The sequence below is a fragment of the Drosophila elegans genome, unplaced genomic scaffold, assembly GCF_018152505.1.
Source record: "Drosophila elegans isolate 14027-0461.03 unplaced genomic scaffold, ASM1815250v1 contig_476, whole genome shotgun sequence".
NCBI lineage: Eukaryota > Metazoa > Arthropoda > Insecta > Diptera > Drosophilidae > Drosophila > Drosophila elegans.
Genome location: NW_024545863.1, coordinates 20,052,726 through 20,072,314, shown reverse-complemented (window position 1 = coordinate 20,072,314; position 19,589 = coordinate 20,052,726). Strand labels below are relative to the sequence as shown.

The following is a 19,589-nucleotide window of genomic DNA, read 5'->3' as shown; positions in this document are numbered from 1 at the left end:
ATAGACAAATTGTAGTTAAAATAATTTGGGTTTCAAGTTTCTGGCTCCTATCAGACATCATAAATTCCGAGTAGATTATCGCCGGGCATTTTTCTCAGTTTCCCAGGCGTTATCGCCGGGCGGGTGACAACAATTAGTTACGAGGCAATTGTGGGATCGGACCTCCTTATCAGCGGGAGCAGGCACAGGACACTGCCAGTGCATAAAATCCGGGCGACCGGGTTAAGCTGTCTAACGAGTCTCTAATTTATAGGTGACTTGGTGCGCAGTGTCCCGCTCCGTTGACAAATGCCAGCAATTTGATACCCGAAGAACATGGACGCGGACTGAAAGTGGGGATGGGGATACAAATTGAAACGTTTGCTGGGCCTACGCTGGCTGGATCGAGGATCGGATTGGATCGGATTGGATGGAGTCGGATGGGATCCATCTGGGTGCTGTCTGGGTTTTGTCTGGGACTTTGTTAATGCCCGCAGCGGGGTGCACACCTGATCTTTCGGTTGAGGGATGCGAACAAGTGTTGACCGAAAATCAAAGATCGCTGGCTCATTTGTGGCGCTTTTGTGCGCGCTAGATAACCAATATTTTATAATCATGTCCAATAATGGTGTGCATATTAATTTCATGGGCGCATAAAGCAACTTTATGGCCTTTTAAGAACTGCCATTAACAATGACCATTCGTGCACAAACACAAAACGACGAGCTGACAAGAGATTTTGGGCAACCTCTCGACGCAGACCGGAGACCTCGAAAACGAGACAATGCAAATGGCTAGAATAGTAAATAGAGTTATAAACGCATAAAAGGCGTTCATTGTGGGCCCACGGCGTTGGCTTTCACAAATTTATACGACGGGCCATCAATTAATTAGAGGCGGAGAGGCGGCGAGGTGGACACATTTCCCCCAAAGCGACCTGGTCTTTGAAATTAATTTGTTAAGAAAGTCGTTAACATTTCGGCTGTCCACTTTCTAAGCCCCAGCGCGGATTAATTGCCCACCACAGAAACCCTGGGGCACTTGCACTCGCGAGGCCCTCGATTAACGACCCATTTTATGGCAGTTATCAGTTCGGCTCAAGTTTTATTTTCCCGGTTGATTGGGGCGCCCCACATCGCACTTCGATCCCGCCGAGTTGAAGCTCTTGAAGCTCTCCACCCGCGTCCGATCGCCCCGGAAGCTGATGCTGAGGTCAAAGTACATGCAGCGCCCGTCCAGCCCACCGGGCATCATGGCCAGCACTCCTCGCACCCGATCGTTGGCCTTCACGAAAAGCGGTTCGTCCAGGTGGAGCAGTGTCTGCTCCCAGTGCGTCCACGGAGATCGCGGCGAGGTGGATAAGACCACGGGTTTTTCCGATTTGCCCACAGGAAAACCCACATCGAAGTACAGGACCAACACATTGATGATCCCAGCTCGCTGCACAGTCAGTTGGAAGTTCGAGCGGAAGACCACGGGCTCATTGCGAGCCAATCCCAGGTGCGTGGAGTGAATGAAGCACTCGTCGGTAAGCAACTGCTGGATGGTCACACAATCCACCAGGGGCTGGCGGGAAATTGGCTTCCGGACACAGCTCATATCGAATCCCTCGACATTCTGCCAAAAATTCAGATTGGCCAGCATGTGCGGATCTTGAGCTCCCACCAACCAGAGGTTTCCAATGCTGGGCAGGATTAGACCGCGGCGGGATAGCCATTTGTCCCGGGCAAATATCACAGAGTTCAGCATGGCCTCCATATAGAGAGCGTTGCTGAAGGTATACCAATATTAATTACATATAAAATAACCAAAAGATATATGTCTTACCCCATCCACTCGGATACTATGATGTCCACCTGCTGAATCCCAACTGGTAGGTCAACCTGCTCCACCAATCCCTTGACCACATGCACCTGCTCATCCATTTCATTATCCTTCACAATTTCCTTGGCAATATCCGCCATATCCGAGCACTCCACGGCTATAACTCTACGGGCTCCTGCTTGGGCAGCAAAAAGAGAAAGTAAACCAGTGCCACAGCCCACATCCAGGACGATCTTGTCCCTAAAGAGGTCACTATTCTGGAAGATGGCATCGTGAAAGGCCTGCGTGCGAACCGAATCCCTCAGCATGGTCATGTGCGTATCCAAACGGGCGTACGACTCGAAATAATCGCCACCCTGGCCTTCTATGCTCTGCGTCCTTTGATTCATTAGAATAAACTCATCCCAGGACATTATCAGCCAAAAATCACCAGTTCAAATAGATTTTCACCAGTTGAAGGTTGTGAATTATTTTTTACTTTGATCCTATGAAAATTTGACAGAGATTGACAGAACAACAGTAGATAAAAAAAACATGGCTATCATGAGATTATTACACTTAGTAAAGTATGCCAAAAATAAACAAAGTTTAAAATGTTTTAGTTTAGTTTATTAAAGAGTATTTTATTATTGCAAAGAAGAATAAATATAAAATATACATTTTTGAATTCAATAGTCTTATAATAATTATACTATTCCCTTTTTTTATCAGTGTATGAATTTTATAAAATTTTTTATGAACACCAGTAGTAAATAAAAACGAGGAAATATCCATATGATCTAAAATACTATCACATGCTTAGGCCAATCTATAAAAATCGGGAATAACCCCTCATATCTTTGCGAACAATACTACGTCATTCTATCGGCTTCATTAGCATCTGAATGGCCGAAACCAGATAAATCAAATTTTGCATTTAATGGACCCATTAAAAACGCCAAAAAAAATCGCCCCACTCAAAAGTCTGTGAAAGAAATGTGCCGCCAACACCTTAACACCAGGCCATAACTCGCTTAATCCGCCCAGCCCCGAATTTATTTTTATGGCCGAATTTAATGACTCCCCTCCCCAATGTTCCTCCATCCGAGCACTTTCACTGTGAACCCCAAACCCAAGCCGAAACCAAAACCCAAACCCGAAAACAAGCAAATTGTGCAACTTGTGGCCAACGGTAAAAACAAATTGTTAAAATTAAAAATGGAAAAATGCCCGTCATAATTTTTGAAGTGTCATAAAAATACCTCCATATTCAGACCCAACTATTAAATTGGCTCATTAATCAATTTAGTCACAGAGCAACAATAAAAAGGAGCACACACAAACACGCGACACTCGAACATAGTAAAACTATAATTTTTAATGTTGCTAAATTTTATGCTAATTTGCCATTTCTGGCGTTCCATAATTAGGCCCGCTCCACAGGCGGGGGGTCGTATTCATTTTCGTTTTCGATCTCCGATTGCGTTTGGGCCTGGCCAACAATCGCTGCCATTTGTTCGGACGGCTTTAAAAACCTATAAAACTTTTGGCACAAATCAATTAAAAAGCGACGTAAGTTTCCATTAGTGCGCTGGCTTAGTGTTCCCAATGAGAATGCCACCCACTGTGGTGATTAAAATGCGACGATGCTTTGCATATTGAATGCGATGATGTCTTCTGACATACTTGGAGCCCATTTGTCGCGTATTACCAAATGTTCGACAACATCAATTTATACGCGGTGTGGGCGGCAGAAAACCAACCTTGATTTTCGATTTTCACCTGCTGACACACAAGGTCCAAGGGCCATAAAAAAGGAAATTGAATTACTTACTTCAACAAATTTTTTGAAAAAACGGAACACTTTCAAAGATTTCGAGTACCATTTTAACATAAATAAAAATATCCTTGTTCTTATTTTTTTGTTAATAAAAATAATTTGAAGACTAATAATAAAAAGGTTAATTGAGCATTAATGTTTGAACATTAATAAAAGGTAATTTAATTTAAATTATAATAAATTTTAGTTTAAGTTTAAAAGTTGTTTAAAATATATATTTTTATTTATAGTTTTCTATATCAGAACAATACATCAAGTCAAATTCAGCTTTCAAACGATAGGTTAAGCGATTAATTTTCTCTCTAACAGTAAGTAAAATTGTAACCACAGTCAAGGACACTCAAGGGGTGGCTGAGAATGACTGGGGAGGGCCGATTGTAATCAACCACTTCATCAAAAACAAATAATAACATGTGCTTACTGAATGCCCAAGAAGGATCCTCATGAAAGGTTCCGAAAAACAGGGGTTGATTGGCCTATCATAATCGCTTTAATAGAGAGTGAACACTAGTCAAACAAAAGGTTAGGGTTTCAATGATGGCACTTCCATAAAAGAATGGAGAACTGAAGCTGGGCTCAACCCTGTTTTGTTGTCCAGTGTAACTTTCATTTGATCAATCAGTCATCCATTAACCAACGAAACCAATCCCCCATCCCGTCCCAATTTCAGAATCCCATCGACTTTCGGGTGTTAACGATGAGGCAATTTGATTTTAACGGAGCTGCCAATACTGAACCCCTCCCCTCTTCACACCCATCACTTCTATATCGCGCTGCCGAAAAAAAATAATTGCTGGTTGTGCTAAAGTTTGATTGATGCACTTGGTTTGGCAAGGGAATAAATAAAATTTCTGACACTCGGGAATTTTAATTAGAATGCCTTTGTTTCGGACCTCGAGCTGCGGACCAGCCCAGACTGGCTGGCTGATGAAGTCGTTTCGATAAAATGCAAAAATTTTGCACCACCCCTCGCCATTTCCTTCGGCTTACCGCCATTACATTTCCCTTATGTGCTTGCCTTTTGCTTGCTTTTTTTTGGTCAAAAACGATAGTGCTGCCGGTTTTTCTAAGAGTTGGGTCGCAGAATATGCAGAATCTCAAAAAAGAATTACAACATTTTTAAACACCTTTATAACTTAAAAAAAAATAGTGTACAAAAAAATATAACATTTTAAATGATTAAGTCTTTGTAAAAAAACTGAAGTTGTGTAACATTTAAGTAGTGCGCCAACTAATTCTACAAATTTTCAAAATTCTTCTCTGTATATTTTACTATGAAAAAGACAGCCCAATTCTAATTTCAATTGGTTTTTAAAGTTTTTTTTATAAGTTTTAATACTTTAATACTTAAATACTTTGTTAAACTTCATTAATTATGATTTTCAAATAGTAGAACTTTAAACAAATTTGTGCTAAATTGAATATAATATAAATAATAAAATATAAAGCCGATCTTTGAAAGACAGTTTTTACAATATAAATATCAGTTTGTTTGCCAATTTCAATAAAGCCATATTAACGCTATAGTAAAAGCCAAGCCGACAGCACCGATATGCGAATTGTTTGCCAATTAGCGCCCACTGGCACACAGTGGACTCACGATTTCTGAGCGGCTGATAAATTAGCGAAATTTTAATTTGATTTCCTTCACAAATTTCCGCCGAACTGGGCATGGACTGGCTGGGTGTCGGAGTGTCTGGCCAAGTGGACACAGAAGCAGCGTCAGCGGCAGCAGCAGCAAATAAACTAAGTGAATTTATGGCCCCGGGGCAGGAGCGAGCACACGTGTGCGACATGCCCACACATTGACACCTACCAATAAGCAACTACCAACTAGCAACTGCCGACCATCCATCCAATAGCCGACTAACCACACTCCAATCCACTCCAATAGGGCTGCAGGTCCCTTGGCGCGTTTTGGATCAGATCAACTCGGTTTGGTTGGGTTTCTGTTTTGTTTATGCTGGGCAGGCACAAACGAGCTGACAATGCCCCATGTCATGGTGACCGTACGTGCGGCCAAACAAATTACAGGGAAATTGCGTCACCTGCAGGAATTTCCACTCAGCATTGTCGTCGGATGGCATCAGAAATCGTTGGACATGTTGTAACATTAATTTGACATTTTACGGCCCAGGACAGGGATCGTCGGGAATGAGCTAGTAGTTATCCATCCATATGCATACCGGATCGAGGACTCCATAACAATCTGGCCTCAAACCGCAGAGCGACACAGGACAACGAGAAAACCCAACGGCAGACAGCTGTCGAGCGGGACAAGGATGCTGAAGCCACCGAGGGATCTTGCAGCATCATCTCCAAGACACTCGAATAAATATTAGGTACATTCTAGATCAGCTAAGTATGTTAACGTTTACATTGTGCTCAAGAATTGGCTGTACATTAGGCACAAAACGATAATATATCAAAGTAACGTTTACATTGTGCTTAAGAATTCACGGTTTGACTTTGTTTGTTCAAGGCATTCAAGTTACATTTGTACAAGTTTGTGTAAGATCTTCAAAAGAACACAATGGAATAAGTTTTTTTGATATACCATCCTCGAACAATTTTAGGGGATAATTGCAAATTTTTAAAATATTTTTTTGATACAAGTATCTACTCCACACCCAAAAGATATATTTGTACAGTGTATCTCCAGCTTCGGATGCAGCTCCTGGCGTTCGCTCTGGCAGCTGCTGCAATATGTTGGAGGAGTGCAAAAAAGCATTGCTGACTTTAAAACAAATTGATGCGGTCGGGAAACCTCATTGCCGGCTTAGTGAATCTGATTTGCGGTCATCGTTAACCCAGATACAGATTCCCGTACTCTGTTTTACAGATGCCCGGCTGCTGCGATTAATTTGCTGCAGCGGCGATAATTTGTTAATCGAAGCATCCTCATCGCAGCTTGTACTCTGGTAAGTCTCCTGTTCCTCCTCCTCCTCCAGTTGGCAGCATTGTCCAATTAAATCGGCCGAAAGTAGGGTGGGAATTTTGGTTGTTGACTCTGCTTGCCAGCTAGTTGGTTTAACGGCCGGCTTTCTTTTACGACGGCATTTAGCTAAACTATCCAGTGAACTCCTCTGGGGAGGCCTATCCCGGGGGTGGCTGGGTTGATGGCCATGGATTGCTCCTGCTGATGGTGCAGCATTTAATGCGGAAACGTGCCCCAAGTCGGGCTTCGATTAGCGACCGGCCTGGATGATGTGTGGAGGTCAGCAGTAGAGGATCACGCATCAGCCATTATGGACAGAGGCACGCCCGCGGCTCCTTAATGGCCCGCCAATTCCCGAAGTCCATTTCGGTTAAGTCCTAAAAAGCCAGTGCCTTAATCTCGATTGCTTCGATTTAAGTGATCTACTAACGTCGCATCTTTTAATAATGCCTCACAATAATAAAGAACAAAAAATTGTGTAAATTCAAAGAAAAAAAATGGTATTTCTTTTCTAATGATTCTACGTGTACATTTTGATATTCTTTAGGTATTGGAAATGTAAGAATTGTTTATTACAAAGTTTATTGACATTTTTGTTTTACTTTAGTAGTCAAATTAATGTCAAGTAATGATATAGTTGTTGTGCTTTTATAATCGGAGCATTTAACCTTTTTGAACATAATATTTTATGTATACATACATATTTTAGGTTTCTATATAACGATTTCGTTAACCTTATCCTATACGGTTACATAACAGTTTGAAAAATTTGAACATAACATCCCAAATAGATTCGATTAATAGTTTTCTAGAGCGTTCATAATTGCCTTAATACATTTAAAAAATATACCAAGTGGTAAACAAAAAAAAAACCTTTTCATTCGTTTCTAAGCCTTTTTTGCCAAAGACCATGGTTTCTTTAAAGTAAATTCAATAGGGACGACGTCGACAGGACAAATTCAGCGGCTGGTCCATAAAATAATGCAGCTCCTCCAAGTGCTGCTTCTCTGAATCCTGAACCTGTTCCCTGCGAGCTTGATTTTCGACATCCTTTAGCATCTTCATTAACTCCTGCACTTCTTCTTCCAGCCTTTCCTGCATCTGCAGCTGGACATCGGAGTCCAGTCCGTCAGAGCTCAGACTATCCAGCTGTGGCACTGAGTATTGCATTTGGGAATCTGGCTTCCCGAACGCATCCTTTGGGATTTGAGCCACTGAATCCTGCTCCTCGAGCTGCTCCTCTGTGTGCATCTCCTTTGCATCCGGTTCTTCTAGGTCAGGCATCGAGGGTTGCACCAGCGGACGATCCTTCTGCTTCTTAGAGTTTTCCACCTCTGGTTCTAGCTCCTCCAGTTGATGATTGGTGTCCAGTTTCTTTGAATTTAGAGCAGTTAACCGAGTCATCTCACAGTTCTGCCCATCAAGCCCCTCTAAATTTTGCTGTTTCACCTGGGTCTTTGAGTTGAACCCCTCTGAACGCTGTTCCTCTAACTGATCGCCAGAGTTCTGCTCCTCCAGTTGATCCATTGAGACCTGCTCTTCGGGATGCTGTTCCCTTGAGGGCTGCTCCTGATCCTCGTCGCCCACCATGTAGTCAATCCTTAGATCCTCGGCATTGACGCAGTCGCCATCGTTCAAGGCCAACTGCTGGTAGAAGCCGAAGTCCTGCTCCGGATTAGCGAATGCCTGGCGGGCGTGGTGCATGGCGGCCCGGAACGAGGGATTGGAGGCGTGGCCCCCGACTCGCACCACGCCCAATCGACGCACATGCCTCTCGAAGTCACAGATCTGGGTGCGCGGCACTTTGGCGTGGTTGCAAGTGCCGTAGAAGTACACGTTGTATGACGTGGAACTGACGCGATCCAGGATGCGGGCTGGCCAGGCACGATATCCTCGCACCTTGGCGAAAACGAAGTCGCCGATCGTGAATAGCGGCAATCTCGGACGGTGGCGGCCCATCTTTTGCTCTCTATTTTACTTATTTTTGAGGGAAAAAGTTTAAACAAGCCTTTATTTTCAAAGTTTGGAGGTCAAGAAGAAGAAGAGAGAGAATATCGTTTTCCTGGAATGTGTTTGGCGTTGCCAGACCACAAGATCACAGTCCGCCAAAATTAGTGAAAGTGTTGAACAACACCGTATTTTAACGCTAACTTGAAATATAACAGCTAATTGCAGTTTACAAACTATACATTTAATTGTTAAGCTCTAAAAAAATCTTTTCAGATTTCAGTAAAAAAATATATTTACTCTTCTAAAAGTATTTCTATATTTTATAAGAATAGGTCAAAACTACTTGTGATCAGTATTCGTATACAAACAGACAAAGCTACCATTCGAATAGCCAGTGAATTTGGGTCATTTGGGTGGGCGGGCAATGTTTCTGTAATGAGCAAACAACATTTGCATTAATGGTCATTTGCGTAGAAATTTGCACAACACGCTACCTGCACTCGGCTTTTTATTCTCCGCCTTTGTGCGTGTGCAGTTCTGTTTTAAATTTTCGCTCACGTTCGTCGTATTATGCGCAAATTGGCTTTTTAAATTGTCGACTTGTTTAAGCTAAACGCAGCTACACTTTATGGCCATGTTTCGTGCTGCATTTTAAGCCATGCGAAATACCACTAAGCCCTTCGCAATTGACGCGCCCCCTTTCGCTTAACTCAATTATAATTATTTTAATTTAGCCCACAAGCATGGTCTATAAAATGGCAAAATTGCATTATTTACCAGGCGTAATTACAACAATATTTATATGCTAATGAGCCCGTCACATCGCGGCATTAATGCCACAACGATGGGAAATTAACAAGATCCGAGTTCTGGGAATTAAGTGTGGAAGTTTTTCCTGGCCAACCACATCATTCATTCGAGAGCATTCGAGGTCTGGTGCTGGCGAACTGTCACCTGCCTCCGCTCAGTGCTTAGAATTCAATTAGAAAATGCAATTTACGATCCGGCCACGAGACCCACAACACTAATACCCTTCAGTCGGTCCACTCCCCACCGAATTTTCCTGCATTTTCCAGCGCATTAGGCCCACAGGCTAAAGGCGGCACGGGGGCATAAGCTACGCATGTAATTTGTAAGTAATTTTTTCAGCTATCATCGGCCCAGACAAACGACAGTCGCAGCGTCGACGGTTACGCACTTTATACACAGAGAAAATTTTGTCCCCTTACTGGACTTATAAAAATTATTACTTTTTAAACACATAAGACATTTTTTTTATTAAGGATTTGTATTGGAAAGCCCCAAAAAAGACATTACCAAAAATTTATTAACTATATCATTTACAAAAAGTTCAAAAGCTAAGTTCACTTTAATTTATAAAACGTATTTTCTTAATATTACTTATTAATTTTTTCCTGTGCATTTTTCCCGAAATGTATTACAAACACAGACGAGCAGGAGGAGGAGGAAGCCAAGCTTAGAGGCACAAGCCAGAGCGTTAAGTTGGAAAAATTAAGTAACGAAAGCAGTGAATAGGATTGGGATTGGGAATGGTCAGGAGAATAGGGAATGGCAATGGCCATGGCCAACGACAGGCAGGCATAAATTATGAATCATTTGGACGCTTCCTTATGACACCAAAATGCCGTAGAAGCCAACTAGCCAAGTTTTTCAGTTCGAAAGAGCTGCAGTTGTGCTATGGGAAGTGCGGAGTGATTAAACAACCTCCGCTAACAAGTATTTATGCCGCTATCGCAAACTCAGTTTGTGCCATTTTATTTCTCCTCATTGACTGGAAATGGCCAGCATCAGAGAACTGGCCAGATTGTTTACCTTATGTTTAGCCAAATGCTAATTGAAATGTCTGCATTGTGGCCACGATTTCCCACTGCACTCGGCCGATTCATGGGTGTGCCCCACTCTAAATGGCAACTGGGGACATGTAATCAAAACTGGGGAAATCGGGCAATACCATCAGGTTCAGCTCATCAACTGGTTTTTGTGGAGGAAAGGCAATGGGGCTAATGAATGGCTTCGTCTGTTAATTGTGCTGCACAAGAACGAGTTAAACGGGATCACGGGAGGGCAATCAAAAGCATTTAAACGATAAGCACATAAAAGTTAACTAGGAAATAAAATCACACCTATATTTTGATAAGTGCGCAGCCAAGAAAATGCATAAAAGGTAACTTTAAAATTTTGCGATTAAATTGTACATATTAAAACCTTTAAAATAGCTTTCTTTTTGGTTTTTTTATATATAATTTTTTCCCTTATTTTTGAAATAATTTAAATTTATTAAATATAATGTACGCCCTTTAACATAAGGTAAGACAACACGCGCACTATTCTTATTAATTAAATAATAAAAAGGGGTTATTTTATTTCAAATTGTGGTTCTGCTCATTAATTGCTTTAATTCTGTAACTTTTTATTGAAAGGCTTAAAAATTCAGTATGCATATCTTACATTTAATTTAGTTATGAACCCCTTTACTGAAATTATTTTATTTTTTTATTGACCGAAACTTGTTTTCCTGATTGGAAAAAATTCACCTTCCAATTGGATTGCCAGGCACCGCTGAACAAAAGACTTAAGACACGAACTCGACCACCCGAAGCTCATTTCCTGCAACACTCGCACATCGATTGTTTGCATAATTCGCCAAGAGTCCGAGTCAATTAAGTGGCTCTCTAATTAAGTGATTAAAACGCACGCACAAACACCATAAAACATAACCACACACAGAACTGAGGAAAATTGTGAAAATATGCAAGTTCATAAAACAAAGCCGCACGCCTCAGCAGCTGGCAGTTGAGTCCACACCCGCAATTTGATTAACCAAAGTGGCTTTGCAGTTTTCCAGGAACAAACACGCTTTCGCATTTTAATGCGCCACAAATGAGGCGGCGAGGCGAACCAGGCCATATGGATAAATGTAAATGTAAATGTGAATGTGGCACCGGCAGTTTGGGGTGTGAGTGGATGGATATGGATAAACGCACACACACCTGCTTGTTTCTAGCTAATAAATGCTTTTTTAATGAATAAATCACTCAGCGATAAACATCTGCTTAATAACGTTCATTTAAAGAAGCGAAAACAAAACACACAACCGACAACGGCGCAAAGAAAGCCAAGCTGAGCTGAAAACAATACAAAAACCATCACCAATGAGTTGGCGTTGATTCCAGACATTTAACTCTTTGAGCCCGATAGAGAAACTTTGAATGATTGCGCCCAGAAACGCAACATTTACCTTCGAGAAAGAGAAATTTCAGAAATAGGATCCCCTTCAATGCATCTCTAACTTATTACCAACATGTTAACACATCCAAATAATGCACTTGCTGAAAATCAAATAAATTATATCAGTTGCTCAAAAGGAAGGGGGTTTGTTCAGATTATTAAAGATCCATTGGAAAAAACATTTAATTTAAAACCAAATCAAAAACAATTTATAATTTGCAGTATTGTTTCCATTAAAAGTATAGTTCGGTAGAATAATTATTAATATTATAATTTTTTAAAACTTCTGTGGATTGGCATGACAATTATTATAAAATTAATTATAAAATTTGTATTACAAATGAAACCCAATATAGGAAAATTTAATTTAGTTCAAGTTGTTTTCAAATATGAATTCCTGTATCTTACTCTTTTTTTTATTTAATTATTTTTAAATAGAGTATTTTAAATTGGTCTTACTAATACATTTCCCTGTGCTGTACACACCTATGGCCTTGTCTGCTGGCTGTCTGCAAGTGCCACAGAATTTATTTCGTACGTCTTCTTCATGTCCGTGTCCAACTTGATGGCGAGCACAGCTGACACATGCGAATAGCTCCGCTCCGATATGAAAATTAATAATTCCGTGGTAGTTTTGGTATGCCGAGCACACTCAGACGGACTTGCTACCTGGGAAACGTGTTCTCAGAGTTGTCCAGTGGGGCAATCATCAATGTCAATTAAATGTTAAAATGTTGGAGGCCATTTGTGGGAGTTTAAGCAGGATGCGGATGACCCAGGAAAATTCCTCGACTCATCGCAGATGAAGCCGTCCCCGCCCCAATTCATTACTTGGCCCGCCCACTCGCCGGGTGACTCCCCAACCCCCTCTTATCTTTAATCCCACTCCACCCCGCGGGACATAAATCTACGCCTCCAAATCTACATATTAACGCCAGAGAAGGGGCCACTCAATGCCAGCGGACAGCGCCAACGATCACTTACTTTATGATCACTTGAAAACCAATCAAGCACAATAAATAATCGCTCTGCGGCAGGGACAAGCTGCGATATTGAAAATCGCGCACCCAGATGGGCAGCCAAACTGCAGGACTGCGACTCGTACACATTAAATTATATTCACACTTTGGCCCCCAGAAAATGAAATGGTTTTAAATACGAAGGAAAGCCAAACAAGACGGAGATCGCATTGGAGATCAGCAAACAGCACCACAGCAGAATGCACTAAAAAAAAATAATAGAAGTTGCCCTTAGTATAAATATTATAACAATTTCTCAAAATAATATAACAATTTCATTTAAAGTGTCTGGAAGAGTGAAGTAAATAAAAAGTAATTAAAACCTTTTGAAACTTATCAAACTTTCATAATACAAATTAAAATATCTCAGCAAAAGACCAAATAGGTATTTATTTTTAATCTTTAACAAACATTTTTTAACAAATTAAAAAATATGGAAAAATGTTAAGTTCAGTCTTATGAAATTTTTGTATGAAACTGTTATATGATTAAGCGTAAAAATACCATTTGAATACTTAAAGATTTTGATAATAATAATTATTTTAATGCTTCTGCGATATTTAAATATTTTGTTAAATATAGATAATATATATTCACAGTGGAGAAGGCAGGATGCGTTATGGGCAGACAGTTGGACACTTGGACATGGAAAGAGGTGGGACTGGGTATGGAGAAGAGTCTTGGGCATAAGACCTGGGACTGAAACGATCTCTCCCTGGGCCAGGCTCCGTTTCTGTTTCTGTTTCTGCTTCTTTTTCTGTTCCTGCCCCATGACTCCGACTGTGGCTCGCTTATCATCATAACAATAATGTTAAAGTGGCAAAATGGCAAACTATGCGCAAAATGCATAAAATTTATAGCCAACTGGATCTGGCAATGGCAAAACAGATTTGTATTTCTTATTGTATCTGTATCTGTATTATTGGCCCATGTTTTTTGTGCATTTCACGCTTCCGCTCTTGTATGGCCCAAAACGAACACGAACACAATGGGACACATGCGGTGGCAGTTTCTGTTGAGTTGGCCATTTGATCAGCGGATCGGCTTCTGTGGGGATACAAATTTGAGGGTCTTAAGAGGTGAAAGGTCCTGAAAAGTCTTGCCGATTTAGAATTGTTGTGGAAGCAATAGATAGAAAAATATTTTAATTCTTATAGCAACCATTTAATAATATTACAATTATTTAGTACAAAAACGAAACAAAAAGTTTTTTTAAAAACCTATATTTGTTTTATAGCATTTAAGTTGTGCAAAGACTTTAGGATATCAAAAATTTATTTAAGCCATGCTAAATTTATTAATAAATTTTTAGATTTCTAACCTTTCTAAATTTGTATTATTAATACATTTAATTAAACATTATTAAAACAATTAAATAGTGTTTAAAGCAATAATTATAATTGACAAGCTGGTCAATTTTGAAGTGATTTAAAATGTATATATATATAATCTACATCGTGCAGTTTAATTGCTTAGATATCTCACTAAAATACTTTTTCCAGTTTTAATAAAAAGTTAAGCTTGTGAGTTAATTTAAATTTGTGCTCTTATATTTACTCTATGTTTTCCAATTTTGATAGTAACTTATATTTGTTATTTAATTTATATTTTTGTTTATTTACTCCGTTTACGATAGGTTTCCATTTTAACCAGATTATTTTCTGCTGATTAATTTAAACTTGCAATTTTTGCTTACCCAACCGCTTTCACAATTATTTTGTTTAATGGCTTTCCGCTGATTAATGCCAGTTCAAAAACTCTCGCATAGATCTAAATTTGGCCGCGGGATATGGTGTATAATTGGTCATCTAAGAGCCACTCCCTTCGCATGCTTCGTGAAATGTAAACAATTAACTGGCAAATGCAAATATGAATGAAATTTTCCCCCACAAGCCAATTACTCAAGACCCGAATCGTGTGGAAAACGAGGAAGTAAGCGCTGCCAATGAGCGTAAAAAGGCAAACACCTTGAAGCGCATAAATTAAACTGCATCGACAGCTCGGAAAATCTCGGGGACTGGAAGAGTGGGAAATCATTGGGATCCAATCCAGTTTTTGCTGCAGGCTGCTGCCTGGCAAATGGAAGATGGCCAAAAGAAGTGGCTAGAAGACAGTGGATGGCCAGAATTTGCGGATGAGTGGGCGCTGGCAATTGAGCCAATTGAAAGCCCACAACGCGTATACGCCCCGTTGCACTTGACTCGCCACAACGATGGCTTAATAAATATTAAAGAGTTTTGTTTTTAACCACACCACCCCCGTATTAAATCGAATAAGCCGCTAGACTAACTAATGAAGCGCACACGCATAACTTTGGACCAGCCATTCGACATTTGTCGGGCTTGTTGTGGCATCTCGCATTAATAAAACATCCAAAATAATCAAGCCAACAACGGACAAAAGAGCCAACTAATTTTTGGAAGCGTCCAAACTCGTTTTTAACACCTCAGGGGTGGAGCCTCGATTGGTGCGATGGAGACGGTGCATCTGGTGGGAGGGAGAGGGACTGAGTTGGGGCCATCACAGAAATCAAGTCACAATGAAATGTAAATATTCTCGTGTTTCGGAGAGCGTCGAACATTTCGATTTGGCGATTAATTAAACACTAATTAAGAATTTGTTCAACTCGGGCGATTAATTAAAAGGCTGTTAAATGTGAAAAGGGCAATAACAAAGCAACCGGCGATTTAAACAATTTAACTAATGTCCATCAAAAGACTCCAGGCACAAACCTGCCATCAAAATACTGGAAAAATTTGATTTTGCGCCGATTTAATTTGCATACTTGTTGATTAAATAGTGAAGCCTTAATTTTTATCTTTTAAAATAATAATGCATTTTCATACAAATATATATATATTTCAAATTTAAATTATACTTTAATATTGATAACTGTACTAAGATAGGATTATCACAAGAAGCGTTTGTTTTCAATACAATTCTTATTTCATGGGTAATTAAAAAAATATATATTTTTTGTTTTCATATAATATAATAATATTTGTTTTCGGTCCGAACTGTGTTCAACTGAGCAGTATATTACGGATGTTCCGGACTGTACAATGAGGGGTATGACAAATGCTTTCGCTGGAGCTGTTGAAAAATGCCCACAAGTTCGGGGGCTGTTTGAAAAATCGTTTGGCCAAAGATCACGCAACGACCAAATTGAAACGTCACCAGTCACAGGCGGCCGCCAGATTGTTATTGTTGGCCGACTGGTGCTGTTTCTCCATGAATATTAACACATTAAAATGGTAAACGTGGTTGAGTGAAAAATTAACCTAAAGCAGCCGAAATGTGGCTGCGGCTGCAGCGTAAATTATGCAAAGTCATCAAGTCAACGTTATCCAAACATCAATGGCCTGCGAGGCCTGGGAAAAAATTAGCATAAGCCAAGCGGTTCGACGGAATGAAGAGGAGCTCCTGCCCGAGGGCCAACTGGCGGAAGGGACGATTCGCACACTCCGCGAAAAATGGGCTTAAAAATTAGTATATATATTATATCAAAACTTAAAGAATCTTTAAAATTAACGACGTCCTTTAAGAGAAAAATATTCTATTGTACGATATGAAAAATTATAATGATAATTACTTACAGAAGAATTAAAGTAATATAAGTATATAAATGTTATTAAAAAGAAGGTCGCTTGTTTCTCAACAAAATGGCAAACAAATAATGATTTTATAATTGATTTTAAATTAAAAAGTACTTCTATATTTAGAATTAAAAAAATTGGTATGGTTACAAATATAATTAAAACCAGAATTTCAACTTTTGTGTATTTCAAATATTAAAATAATTCCTATATTTAATATTAAACAAAATGTAATAACAATATAATTAAGCTCTACCTTTAGTCTAATAAAATTCAAAATTTTTTGTCGTTTGAAAAACGAATCTTTTTTAAAGATTTTGTGTAAGTGCAGGAAGCCAGAGTTAAGGAACAGGGAATGGCCCAGGCATGGCAGGAATGCCACATTGATGCAGTCACTTTGATAGCGCGACATTAGCAGCAATTTATATGCAAATGCAGCAGCGCAGGGAAAAGGAGAATGGGATGCAACGGAGACTTCCACAAACTGATTGATGGTCCCATTTCAAAAGATGCCAAAGTGCGTAAGCCAAAATGCAGGACTTGGAGGAGATTGGGAGCAGGAGTGGGCCATGTAGGCAGCATCATTAATGCGAATCATTAGCAGTGCTCGTTGATAAGATCGGGTGCAAATTATGCAGCGGTCGCAGCTGGAACAAAGCCCTCAAAATGCAATGGGCCCCTCCTTTCTGGCCATGATTCATGGCTGCTCAGAGGTCTCCAAAGGGGCGGTGAGTGCGTAATTTTTAATTGCCAATTAAAATTGTTCCAATAAAGATGTGAAAGCTGCTCCAAAAGCTAGAACTGGAAAACCTTCGGCCGTAATTAGGAGGAGGATCTGAATAAACGTCATTAAATGTTTGGAGGTAATTAGTCGTGCCTTAAAAATCAAAGGAAATTAATTAAAATTTGAAGGGCTTTAAGTGGTTTTCGCTGTTACATAAATTTAAACACTTATTTAGTAAAAAGCTTCAGAGCTAAACCATAATTAACAAAACATGTTTTTATAAGCTTTATAACTTATTAATAACTGCTCACTTTAATAACCAGAAAGTAAATGTATCACTGCGTGAATCTCTTATTTCATTTATCAGATTTTTCTTGTTTTATTTGAATTACGCGCGCATACTGTTTGGTATTTTTGTGATACCAAATATTTAAACACCGGCAGTGTGACCAGCTGCCGGCTGATAAAAAATCCTCTCACTTTCCGACCACTTACGCGGGGCGTTTCGGTATTCTGGGTAGAAACGGGAAGCCCAAAAAATTCACAGCTGGAGAAAAAAGAAAAAGCCATAGAAGTGTGGAAATGAAACCCAAGTAGGACAAAAGAAGAAACCATCGGGATCAGGATGAGTGCGGAGGGACAGGCCAATCTTCTGCGGGTGCTCATCAACTGTGCTGAGAAGGCGGCCAATATCGCCAGGACGTGTCGCTCCAACGAGGAACTCCTGAGGTTGCTGGTGCAGGAAAAGCAGGGATCGGAGGCCAACGAGCGGTTTGAACATGACTTCAAGACCCTGGCCGACGTCCTCATCCAGGAGACAATTAAGCACGAAGTTGGATCGCTCTTTCCGGCCATGCAGGATGCGATCCTGGGCGAGGAGTCTCCGAACTTCACCAACAAACTGGGCGAAAGCGTCACAATTGCAGTGGGATCGAGCGAGGAGGACACCTCCTCCTGTCTGCTGGCCGTGCTCAGTGGCCACGAAGGAGCTGCCAATGCCTTGGCCAAAGAAGTCCATCAGGAGGTCAATTTCACCAGCGAAAAACTGGGCGAGATCCCTCAACTACCGGACGATCTGGACTACGCCAATCTGGGCATCTGGATCGATCCCATCGGTGCGTAATTGCCAAGACTACAGGACATATGTGTCAATTAAATCGCACATCCTCAGTAATTAGAACTAGGATTTATCATTTGAGGAGGTTTAAATACTTTGTAACACATTTTTTTGTAACATTTCTTTTAAATTTAACTTCAATTTCAATTTAAGCTTCTCAGTAACCAAATGTTCTTAAAAGACCAATTGCGTTTTCTACTTATTTTCTATGCCATCAGATTCTGTAACCATTACCATTTTTAACGACAAATAATTTGTTTATTCCTACCTTTTTGATTTCCTGTTTAGACGCCACTGCCGAGTACATTTCGGGCGACACCATGTTCACGGATTTTCCGGGCATCACATCTACCGGTTTGGACTGTGTCACCGTGCTGATTGGCGTCTACGAGCGAGACACTGGAGTGCCGGTGATCGGCGTGGTGGCCCAGCCATTCGGAGAGAAGTTGGAGGAGAACGTGTACAGCTCCTCGATGTTCTGGGGTGTTTGTCTGCCCTCGTTGCAGGCCCACAATTGCCATTTCGAGGCACGAGACGAAAACCGTAGGTTGGGAATCTTCTCCAGCTCGGAGCAATCGGATATCCTACAGCGCTTCCTTGATCTGGGCTATGAGTTCGCCTTCTCTGCGGGTGCGGGCCACAAGGCTTTAAAGGTTATTACCTACGAGGTGGATGTGTATCTGCTTAGCAAAGGATCGACCTTTAAGTGGGACACGTGTGCTCCTCAGGCCATCTTAAGAGCACTCGGCGGCGACGTCCTGGATTATACAGCCAGTGTTGCGGAGCAAAAAGCCGTACCTTTGAAGTATCTGATGGAGGATAATGCATTTGAACCTGAATGGAAAAGAAACGCAGGTGGTTTAATCTCAGTTCGCAATGTTAATGTTGTGGAGGAACTGCTCGCCAAACTGGCCGAGCAATGAATGTTGTTGTTATTGTTGTAATCTCATTATTGCTGTTGTAATTGACCCGATGTATGACTTTAAGAGTGAGTCGATTTGTTGAGAAAAACAAAAATAGGCATAAACACTAGTTCAATCAGTTTTGTACGAAACCATTATTCAAAAAACATTGTGCGCAAAATATTTATATCATTAAATGAAAGATTGTCGATTTTAAAAAATCAAATCAATATTTAACGATTCTAATTTAAATCACTTAACAATGTTAGAAAATATTTGCATAGTAATGTATTAAAAAACTAAACTAATTGATAAACATTTTCCAATTGTTTAGTCTACACAAATCGACTCACTCTACTGTGCTTATATTCAAAAGATATTTAAAAGATAAATGTTGTGGATTGTTAGAAAATGAGAAAGGATTATTAATGGTTTAAATGATCTCCTTTGGGACCGGCTTGGATTTGCCTTA

General features: G+C 40.3%; 4 protein-coding genes across 5 annotated transcripts; 2 read left to right on the top strand and 2 right to left on the bottom strand.

Moving 5' to 3' along the window:
* Window positions 1-1,076: 1,076 nt before the first annotated feature.
* LOC108139162 (protein arginine N-methyltransferase 1) lies at window positions 1,077-18,558 on the bottom strand. Of its 2 annotated transcripts, XM_041709307.1 has the most exons (3): window positions 18,484-18,558; window positions 1,807-2,288; window positions 1,077-1,750 (listed from the first exon to the last, which is right to left on the bottom strand). In XM_041709307.1, exons 2-3 carry the CDS (start codon window positions 2,214-2,216, stop codon window positions 1,084-1,086), a joined length of 1,077 nt encoding a protein of 358 aa, XP_041565241.1. In that variant the 5' UTR covers window positions 2,217-2,288; window positions 18,484-18,558; the 3' UTR covers window positions 1,077-1,083. The 2 variants fall into 2 exon arrangements, with proteins under 2 accessions (XP_041565241.1, XP_017117267.1); XM_017261778.2 differs by lacking the exon at window positions 18,484-18,558 and having other exon boundaries at window positions 1,807-2,307.
* On the top strand, window positions 5,618-5,957 carry LOC108139109. Its single transcript, XM_017261722.1, is given in 2 exon segments — window positions 5,618-5,769; window positions 5,849-5,957. Coding segments are annotated over 2 exon segments (261 nt in total).
* On the bottom strand, window positions 7,109-8,596 carry LOC108139131 (hepatoma-derived growth factor). Its single transcript, XM_017261745.2, has one exon. The coding sequence runs from the start codon at window positions 8,517-8,519 to the stop codon at window positions 7,491-7,493; it is 1,029 nt and encodes a 342-aa protein (XP_017117234.1). The 5' UTR covers window positions 8,520-8,596; the 3' UTR covers window positions 7,109-7,490.
* On the top strand, window positions 17,611-19,528 carry LOC108139325 (inositol polyphosphate 1-phosphatase). The gene is made up of 2 exons (XM_017262034.2): window positions 17,611-18,213; window positions 18,504-19,528. The coding sequence occupies exons 1-2, from the start codon at window positions 17,724-17,726 to the stop codon at window positions 19,136-19,138; spliced, it is 1,125 nt and encodes a 374-aa protein (XP_017117523.1). The 5' UTR covers window positions 17,611-17,723; the 3' UTR covers window positions 19,139-19,528.
* Window positions 19,529-19,589: the final 61 nt, after the last annotated feature.